At 30.1% G+C, this 11451-nt stretch overlaps 1 protein-coding gene across 1 annotated transcript; it reads right to left on the bottom strand.

Moving 5' to 3' along the window:
• Window positions 1-6560: 6560 nt before the first annotated feature.
• On the bottom strand, window positions 6561-9898 carry LOC101256995 (protein indeterminate-domain 12). Its single transcript, XM_004245042.5, has 3 exons — window positions 9231-9898; window positions 8627-9023; window positions 6561-7537 (listed from the first exon to the last, which is right to left on the bottom strand). Exons 1-3 carry the CDS (start codon window positions 9412-9414, stop codon window positions 6715-6717), a joined length of 1404 nt encoding a protein of 467 aa, XP_004245090.1. The 5' UTR covers window positions 9415-9898; the 3' UTR covers window positions 6561-6714.
• Window positions 9899-11451: the final 1553 nt, after the last annotated feature.

Genomic DNA, 11451 nt, shown 5'->3' with positions numbered 1-11451 from the left:
GATCGTGTTTCTCAGTTAATTATCCGTTGGATCGGGATAAAATTTAAAATAAGTATTTGTGACATCTTGATGGTTGATTTGAACGATGGAGATTGAATTCGATTATCCGCAAGATCATTTGTTTAGGTCCCGAACAACAGTTGCGTTTGAGTGGTGCTTGCATTAAAATTGTTAAGGCGTTGTATTTATAGTGTGTATTATGAGGTGTTTTAGTATAATATTTAATAAGAAGAATCTAAATTTAATACAATAGAGATGATTAGAGTTTCTCAAGGATGATCGAATGACTACCGTTTATCGTTTTGACAAGTGAATGTGATAGTTGATGCCTTAGGTTGAAAGACAGTGTGTATAGGTAGTCTACATTTGGTACATGTGGGAGAGTGTCCCTTGGTTATGGATGTCAAGTCCTAAGCCAATAATTTTGTAAGACTTGATACTCAAAAATATGATAGAATTTGGCTTCCAGGGAGGTGAAGAAGTTCTTATTGGAGCATATCTAGGTTTGACAACTTTGTGATGAAAAATTGTATATGATCCGAGACAAGGTATAGCAACGAAAAAAAACACTAGTGAGGACATTCATGATGGCCAGGGAGTTTGAGGAGAAATGATCTTATTTATGTTCTTAGGATAGGTTTCTCATGGCCCAGAGTAGGCAATAGAGTTGTAGATCAAAAAATTCATAATTTAGAGTTTTAAAATGGGGTTAGATTGCTCAAATTAAGATGGATGACTTAAGAATGATGCACAAGGTGTGATATAATTCTACATGGTTATTAAGAATTTAGAGTTGGATTAATACTACTCTATTGATGGGGACTACATAGAATGTTATGATGCGTTACATAGATATTTGATGGTGAATAGAGATTATGAACTTATAATATACATAATAATTTGAGTGACCAAGAATTTTCCTAAGTGTTGACATGAGGTATATTATGGTTTCAAAGGGTAGCTAAAGCATGATATGTGGAAGTGGTGTGAAGTTGACTTTGAATTTGATTTAATAGTTTTATCACGATGAAAAAGTACAATCAAATTTTAAATTAGTGTCATTAGTTTTGTTTGGGACTCGTACTTGTCATGAAATGCTTAATAGAAAGAGATATATCCATAGTTTGAACATGTTTTTGATAAAAATACTCTGATATTACTGATAGTTTGGGAGTAAGGTAGATGATCGATGTGGTTATGATGTTTTGTTAGTATTAAGTGGGTCGACTTCAGTGGATGTGAGGTTCTATAAATCAAGTATATGTGTGTGATTATAATAGGGACTAAATTGGTGATTGTGGGTAGCTAGAAAATCAAAGATATAGAAAAATGTTGATATGACACTATGGAATGAGTATCTAGAGTCATTCAACTTTGATTATGTACTTTCTTATGTGACCAAATGCTTCATTCTGAGTGTAACTAACATTGATGTAGAATTTTATCATGGTTATGTGAGAAAGTATTTATCCTTGTGATTGTATTAAGGTCCTTGAAAACATATTGCGGACAAGTGTACAATTAACTTCGATAGTTATTGAAAATAGTTTTTATTTTTAATTGAGTTTACATTCAAAAATAGTTATTATTTGAGTATGAGATGCCCTAATTTGATACTTTTGAGATATAGCATGGGATACCAATATCTGGAAGGAAGAGTCGCTCAGACATCTATCCGTTTCACCTCGTCTTGCCTTTGATTATTCAGGACGAACAATAGGTAAATTGATATCTATTTAACGACCCTTTTGATCGTTTTTAAGTACTAGAACTTTTTATTTCATAAAATACTTTTCGATAGATTTTGGGTGCTTTGGACTATTCATAATTATAATTATAAAATTAGTGAGATAGTTTTAATAATTTACTTAGTCAGTGATTAAAGAAAATACTAATAAAATAAATAGTGAGTCACTTTTATCACTTTTATAGTTGGTTATATAATAATTAGGGAATAAATATTTTGTAAAAAGAATAAGGGTTTCAGAAGACCGTGAACTTGCAGCAGCCAGAAGAACGCATGGAGAAATTAGGCAATCAAAGATTAAGTCCTCATAATTTTATAAACGTCATGTTATTATTATTATATTATAGAGTGAAGTTTGGGAAATTGTCAATTTTATAGTGTTAATGTGATATGTGCAGATATATGTTGATGTTGTAATTATTAGTAATGATTACCAAATTTTGGCAGCAATTGGTTAGTGATGTGTGAATTGAAATATATAAGTGCAAGCCTATACGATTGAGATGTTGGTTGCCAGCGTGCCACTGGTTTGTAACCAATGGCTTAGTTTCTAAACAGTACAATTTTGTAATAATATTATAAATTAAATTTTGATATATTGAGATAGGTAGTTTAATATTGTATATTGTATTAGTTCAATATAATTAAAGTTATGATAATTGGAGGAATGTAGACTTACCCTTATACTTGAACTTAAAGAAATTGATAATAGAATTTGGTGAATCTTGGGTCTAGGCTAAACATATAGTAATATTAGTGTCTACAGATTCGTTTACTTATAAATAATGCATGTTTAATAGTTTGGAAATGTTCTCATTAAGGAAAAGAAAAACATTGGAGAAGTAACTTGCTTGATTCCGGTTCTTCGGTGGAGGTAGGTTATGATTTATGTTATTTGATAGTAAACTCTTCATAATGATTGATATGCATTTAATGATACTGTGAAGTTATCTATGTACTTGATTGTGTGATTGTGTGATTGTGTGATTGTGTGGTTTGGTTGTGTGGTCTGTGAATGGTCTGTAATTCTGAGACCGTAGAATTTATAATCTTGAGCCCTCTTTATGAAGTGATGCCTTGAATAAAGAAGGTTTGATGAAATGTTATCAATGAATTGAGAAGTGGTGATAACAAATGATAAATTAATAGTACTATTGATCAGAGTGTCACGTTCCGATACAATATTCTTGAATCAGAGTGTCACATTCCGACACACTATTCTTGAATCGGACTGTCATGTTTCAACACGGTATAAATGGATCGGAGTGTCACATTCCGACACGATAATATTAAAGAAAAAACATATTGAATTAACGGAATGTACTCAATCTCAAAGAACTCAATCCCCCAAATGATTTAGTTGGAGGCATGAGTCCTCATGGATGATCTTGATATTGTTGACTTATTACACACTTACTTTAGTGTTGTTGACACTGGTTCATGTTGTTTGTTACTTATCACTTGTTAAGTGCTATAATTGAGTTCATACTATTATTCATTGTATATTAGTTTAGACTTTTGGTTGGACGATTATACCTACTCAGTATATGTTGTCCCGTACTCAGCTTACTTGTGTTTTTTTTCATTTTATTGAGTGCAACTGTTGTACCAATGACTTCAACTTGCCCTCAGCTCTAGCCAGTCTCCAGCATATCAGGTTCCAGGGTGAGCTATTCATTCAAGCCCGTGTTGGATTCTCTTGTTCATGGCATGATGTCCTTAGTTTCAGACATGAACTATTTTATTCATTTACTTCGGTGTCTTTGATACTCTTAGACTTAATAATTGGAGATTAGATGTCCTTGTTGTGATGACTTTCAGGTTTTGGAAAATGATATTTTTATAAATTTTAGAGTTTCCGCATTATTTTTGTTATTCGTAGTTGAATTATTGATATATGTTCGGGTTTGAATTCCTTAGTTCGCCCGCCTAGGAGGTTAAGTTTGGGTGTCACTCATGACTCGAAATGGATCGTGACATAAGATATATTATCAATTATCGATTATAGCTTTTTTGCACTTTAAACCTATAAATTTATTTATATTTTTAATTATTTATTTTTAAAAACTTTGTAAGTATAATTAAAACTTTGTCTATGTTTAACATGCTTAGTTATAGACTTTATCTCATAGGAAGTGTAAGCATAAAATTTTCATGAATGTTGAGTGATAGTGATTTTTTTTAAGTATACAAATAATTGTCATGTTTTACTTTTTAAGAGTCAAATTATATGAACTTTAGCCAATATTTAAGATATATTTTATTATCATATTGATATGAGATAAAGTAAAAGTACTTTTGTAGAATGTGAACATCTAAATGGTATTTTAAATACTCGACTGAATCAATTAAATTTTGCTTTAAAAATTAATCAAGTTGAAGAAAGACACTAAAAAAATTAATGTAGTGTCATGAAATCTTCTGTCCACATCTGAAAAAGACACTAAAAATTTAGCATTTATAATGCTATGACTTGAAATATTGATAGAATGGAATTTCAAAGAGCAACTATAAATAAGTGGGCATGGGATCCTTTTGGGGAGTTGGCATAAGGAGGGCAATTAAATTGAAGTTCATGGGTGGGTAGTTGTGTGAGAAATATGGATATGGATAGGTAGGTATAGGTATATATGTATCTTCCTGCGGCTATATTTGTGAATAAATTAGTAAGAAAATTTATTTTGATTCTTTTTTTGCAAAAAAATTAAAATTTGTTGGAAATAATTATCTAGGAAGGTTTTATTTTCGAACTGCAAAAAACTTTTTTTCCTATGAATTTTCATAAATAATTCCCCTAATGTAATTCACATTTTTCTTATAGTTATTTCGAAAGCCCATATGGATTCATTAATGTCTTACCTGAGTTTTTGACCAAAATGAGCTATTTTAAAAATCAATTCACCAAAATAATATGTTTTTAATTTTTTTTACAAACTAGTATAAGCGTACTTTATGATAACGTTTTAGGATATTTTCATTATAAAAATTCAACGGACAAAAAGTTAACGGGTTGACGACGTTAAACACATAAACGTAACTGTGAGTAACGTTTTAGGTGTAAAACGTTACTCAAGAGTACGTTTTTGGAGAATCCAATCACGGGCCACTGACTCCAATCCTGCAAAGGCGGAGTCAAATCATTCAACTGTAAAACGTTACTATGAGTAACGTTTTACACCTAAAATGTTACTTTGACTCCCGTTTCTTAAGAATCTAATCACGGGCCTTTGACTTCTGCAAATTTAGAATATATTTAGCTATAAAACGTTACTCACAGTGACGTTTTACCTTAAAAACGCTGCTTTCAATTACAACACTCTATTAAAGTCATATTCCTCAATTTTTCAAACTGACCAAAGTGATTATAAATAAATGTTGTTGTAATATTTTGCATGTTCAAATATAATTCAACAAAAATTTTCCTTGTGTGGTCCACTTTAAAAATAATATTCACAACCTTTGATTTACATGCAATTGGTATTATGAAATGCGTACCTATATATATACTTTCAATAGTTCAATTTACATGCAATTGGTATTATGAAAATCTTTGATTTTATTTATATGATTTATAATGTATATAAAAATATTAATTGGATTAACATCAATATGACATACATTTAAATGTATCATACCTGATGAAATTTTGTGAATATTATTTTTAAAATGGACCACACAAGAAAATTTTTTGCTGAATTATATTTGAACATGCAAAATATTACAACAACATTTATTTATAATCACTTTGGTCAGTTTGAAAAATTGAGGAATATGACTTTAACGGAGTGTTGTAATTGAAAGCAACGTTTTTAAGGTAAAATGTCACTGTGAGTAACGTTTTATAGCTAAATATATTCTAAATTTGCAGAAGTCGAAGGCCCGTGATTAGTTTTTAAGAAACGGAAGTCAAAGTAACATTTTAGGGGTAAAACGTTAGTTACTCACAGTTACGTTTATGCGTTTAACGTCGTCAACCCGTTAACTTTTTGTCCGTTGAATTTTTATAATGAAAATATCCTAAAACGTTACCATAAAGTACATTTATACTATTTTTATAAAAAAAATTAAAAATATATTAATTAGATAAATTAATTTTTAAAATAGCTCATTTTGGTCAAAAACTCGTCTTACCTACTAGAAAATCCAAGCTTAGACTCACCACCCAATCCATTGGCGGATTGCTATAGTTCTCATCTTGCTCAGATTCCATTTGTGACTGGCTTACCCTAGAATTTTAAGTTTACCCAAAAAAAATTCTAATCCGACTTTTACATCACTTTATTAAATGCATACCTAATAAACCAAGAGAAGTCTTAATCAACCCTCGAAACAATATAACAAAATAACTTTTAGTGGCAATAAATATGGACATAAATAAAGTGTACTAAAGTCTTTGCCGACATTAGTTAACTGTCATTAGAATCAATGTCGCTAAAAACTTTAGGGACATATACAAAGAGTGTTAATTGCCGCTAAAAATACATATTTAGCGGTAATTAAGCTATTATCGTTAATTAATTGCCACTAATAATCATTTTTGATATAGTGAAACATTAATTTTTGAAACTATTTAATGACTATTAAGCTATTATCGTTAATTAATTGCCACTACTAATATTTTTGATATAGTGAAAAATCAATTTCTTAAATTATTTACCACCTGATAGATCTTTTTGTGATCCATCTGGTGATCTCCTTGGCTCTTAGGTAAGTAAGCGCCACCTTGCAATAAGTATCATGAAACCAATTTTTGATTTGAACATCAAACATAAACTGTTTATTTAAAAAAAGAAAGAATTGAACTGAATATAACTGAACCTGAAAAGACAAAAATATTATATAAATAAAAAGCAATTTAAGATGGGTGCTTAGCTCCCTTCCAAGACTTTTTAACACTGACACAAAACAACAACAAAATATAATACTAAGTATTGTTGTCTAAATAAAATTCAGAAATCATAGTAGAACTAATTTTGCCAGGGTAATTGATTTTGATTTTGATTCTGATGATGATGATGATGTTGATCAAATGAAGCAGGAGCAGCAGCAGCAGCAGAAGAACCCATGTTATAATGAAGAGCAGCAGGTGGTGTAGTAGTACTGAGAAAATCCCTGTGATGTGGAAATGCTCTAAGTCCCAAAAAATCTCTTGTCAACCCTTCATTATTTTCTTTACCTTGTCTCATCAAATGCGCGCCGCGACCAAATCCTTCATCAAAACTAGTACATGGCAAAGAAGGTGCAGTAGTAGCCATCATGTTTTGCATGTCATGGACTTGTTCCATGAACCCAGGGGTGACACTCGCACCAAAATCAGGAAAAGACGTATTACCAGTAACAAAATCAGTGTTTGTATTATTATTATTATTATTATTTTCAAATGGATGATATTGACGTGCTACTCCTGCTCCTGATCCTGATCCTGACATTGCAATGCCAGTTGTTGTACTGGTAGTAGGACTGAAAAAAGTTGTGGCGCTCATGTTATTAGCAGTATGAGAAGAAGAAGTTACTCCAATTTGTGCTGCTTTTTGTAGCAATGCAGTTGCGCTCATATGAGGAGGTGGTGCACCGAACATGTTACTACTATTGCCATTAGGGTTTTGAATGAATAACTGAGAGGAGAGGTCGTTATTTTGTTGTTGCTGTTCTTGTTTCATTTGGAAGTTTTGAAGTGTATGAAGATTAAGATGATGAGAAGTTGAAGAATTTGGTGGTGGGATTATTGTTCTTGAACTTTCTTCTGTTAAAGCATCACAAAAGGCTCTGTGTGTAATGAAACTATCCCTCCTGTGTAAAAACAAAAGTATCACACATGAAGAATTGTTGAATGAATATTAAGAGTACTACTACTAATAAAAAGTGCATGAGTACTGCTCTCTTTTTTTGTGTTTTTCTTTCTTTCACTTTTATCTCTTCTAGCTTTAGAGACATCACAATTATTATTATTATTAGTTTTAGTAGTAAAATACGAATCTGCAGTAAAGTTTTTGTATGCAAATTGCTTTTGCAGCAAGGTGTGGACCCTCAATTATCACTCTCACATACAGACACACAAATGGACAAACTCATTTATTCAGTTGTACACATGAACTTACACACGTGAACTTTGCTAATTGCTTGATGTCTTTTAGGTAGTTTTGATTCAAAATAGCTCGCTAGAGTTAAAGTAGATATTAATTAGTTAAAAATGAATTAGTTATGCAGAAATGTACGTTATATACAGATCAGTTATTTATGTATTAATCATTTTATTTTGCATAAAATTATACATAAATTTCCTCGTAATTAATTAACTTATACTATATCACTTAATTATGCAGGTTTATAAATTGCAAACCAAATCGTCTGTTAATTTTATATATAATCCTAACTAAACCAACAACAAGCATGGTACTATTACTTATGTAAATTCTAATACATGTGTGATATTTTTTTATTAAAGAAGGATTGTAGATATATCTATATGCTAATAAGGAGAATGTAATGTAGAAGTACTTTTACATATAAAAAAATATCACTTTTTTTTTATAATTAGAAATAATATGGCCACCTTAAAATTTCATTTTTACTTTTACTAAAATTATTTATAATCACATAAACATTTAAAATTTATTTATACCACACATTTCAAAATTCTTCTTCTTTTAAAAAACTTGTGTGCAAAAAATCATACAATGCAGGTAAATTGGGTTCTTCATAGATATTATTTAAAGGAGCACATGGATGCTTAAGACAAATAAGCTAAAACTATTGAGTTGAGTAAATTATAATATCATCTGAAAAAGATAATGATTAAAAGTTGGAAATAATAATTTTAATCAATTCAAAATTTGAAAAACAATTAACATAGACATGCATAGATGAGAGAATATATACCTAGAGAAAAGGGTTCCACAATCACATCTATACTCTCTTGTACCACAAATCTTAGAGTGAGCTTTCCAATCAGATTGAACTGCATAACGTTTTGAACATTTTTCACATTTCCATTTTTTCTCACCATGTTTTCTACAGAAATGCTTCTTAATCCCAGTCAGATCCCCTAAGGCTCTTGATGGATGATGATGTACACATGATGCTTCTGGACACACATATACTTTCTTCTTCACTTCTTTATTGCTTCTTTGCTTTAATTTCCAGGGCAAATTATGTCCTCTTCTATGTAGTTGAAGATTTTGATCTCTTTGAAATCCTTTGTTACATATCTCACATACAAATCTATTGGTTGCCAATAGACTTCTTGGAGATAATGCTACAACTTCTGCTTCTGGATCTAATACATCATCAAAAATTCATTAATTATACTCTATATTCTTTATGTCCCATAATTGAAATTTCAAGATTCAGATATAGTTGACAATAATCAACCACTAAAAATATTTAAAAGACATATAAAAAAGATTATGATGAAGGAACAACATATAGTTGACTCTTGAAATTTCAACTGTGCGACGCCGAGTAATTAATAGTATATAGTTACCTGGATTTCCTGGTAGATTTCTCTTCTTCTTGTTAGGAGGTGGTTGGGTTTGAATGTTTTGTAGTTGTGGGTAGAGAACATGACTACCAATTTCAATTCTATTGTTGGTTGAAGATATGCTTGCTTCATTAGATGCACTTGTTAAATTTGACATACTATCATCTCCTAGCATACCTTTTATCATTCTCTCATAAAAAATAAAAGCAAAAGTAGAGTAGTTGGTGTAAGTAAGAGATGTAGTTTGTTGTTTATATATATATATATATAAAAAATATATTTGGCTGCTTTGTCTGAAACCCTAGAGATGACAAAAGGTAAAAGAAGAAAGAGGAAAGCAAAGAGTAATAATTAATAGTTCCCTATCTTGTTCAAGAAAACTAAAGGTCTGAGTGAAAGCTGCTATATAGCTAATAGCTAGCTAGCAAGATTATATTCAATAAAAGCCATACATAAGAAAACAAATGAAACCAAGCAAAATTATAAGATTCTTTTTTTTTTTTATAGATAATAATAAAAAAGGAATATTAATTAATTTTCAAGAGAGAGAGAAAGAAGAGTTGTGGATGAGAAGGTATAGTCATATACCCCATCAAAACCATAGCCAAAGGGGAGGAAGCTTGCTCTGATGTTACATTTTGTCTTTTCCTCTATTCTCTTTCTCAAATATCAATCATACAAATGTTACCTCTTTGCATTATTATACTAATTTCCTTATTTCATTCTAATCCTCTTTTAGGTGCAAGTTTTATTTTATCTCTATTATCTATTTTAAAATAAGTGGTGTTTATAACTTGAACATATTTCTTAAGGAAATTACGTTTTGGGAAAGTAAGATGCATTTTCACTTACTCTAATACATACTTTGAAAATAACATATTTCTTTTCTTCCATTTTATGTGGCACCATTCTGGTGTTTAAAAAGAAAAGGAAGATTCTAAAATTAATGATCTAAAACAACCTTTAGATAATTGCACAGTTGTAAATCATCTAATTTAGGGTAAAATGAGAATTTTAAAGTTAAATTATTTCTTGTTACAATATGTTGACATTCTTTTCTAAACGGACTAAAAGAGAAAAAAATGTCACATAAAATAAAATGAAGAGACCAGTTATTTAGTAATTTCTTGATTGCGTAGAACTCTTGTTTATTTAAATAAATAAAGGAGAAATTGTAAAACTCTACTTATTTTAAAGCGAAGGAAGTTGTATGTAGCATATTTTTATCTTTGTTAGAATTTGATCTATATATTTGAGCGTTCAATGGAAGTGTTATATGATATGGTTGTGGTCGTAACTTAATTAGCTAATCAAAATGGATCATTTAAAGGAGTGCCTAGCATCCTAGGCAGCCAAAACTACACCAAAATGTCCATTTTAAAAACACTCCATAGCTATTCAGAGAAAAATAATTACAAAACACCTAGTAAATAAGTATGTTGTACACATTTGGGATATACAATCCACATGTAAATTTTTATGTGTACAAATGTGAATGGAACTGTTCTCTAGATATTGGCTAACGGTGTTTTATATTATACATAAAAATAAAAACTCACGAATAATAATTACAAACAAGGAGTACTAAATCTTATATGATTTATGTAGTGGGAGAATTTTATAAATAGGTACAGACAGTTAAATATTTTATTTGACCTAGGTAATGACAAAAGGAAACTTCAATCAAAATAGGGGAAAGCAAATCTCTTAAATAATAATTGAATCTATATAATAATCTAACTGTGTTTATACCGTGGGTACCAAAAAGTAACATGACTTTTCATGCTCGTGCCTCTACAGTCTACACCATCTTCACATGATTGGTTTGTTGATTAACTTCCAAGAAACATAATATGCCCATGAAAGTTCCTCTAATATTCCTTAGCAACCCTTCAATCTATTCATAAATAATTGAGTTTAAGGGTAAAAAACAAAACTCAAAAAATATCAACTTTTTGAGTTTTATTTATGAATGTCTAAATTATAGATACTTTGCTATTTTACTTATAAACTAAATTGAAATTTAATCATATTTTATTTACGTCAAAAAAAGTCTAAATTCTTAGTTATGACATTTTGAATTTCCTTAGTTCTAACTAAGTATTCACAAGCGTTATTCACAACCTCTTATATATATATATATTCTTTAGTAGTGGTTATTTTAGGTGAATAATAAATAAGAGGGTCAAACACACCATTAAAGTGTTTTTGAAATATCATGTTT

The sequence above is a fragment of the Solanum lycopersicum genome, chromosome 8 (genome assembly GCF_036512215.1).
Source record: "Solanum lycopersicum chromosome 8, SLM_r2.1".
In the NCBI taxonomy this organism is placed as follows: Eukaryota; Viridiplantae; Streptophyta; class Magnoliopsida; order Solanales; family Solanaceae; genus Solanum; species Solanum lycopersicum.
The sequence above is the reverse complement of the archived record's forward strand: the minus strand, read 5'-3'. Positions and strand labels throughout refer to the sequence as shown.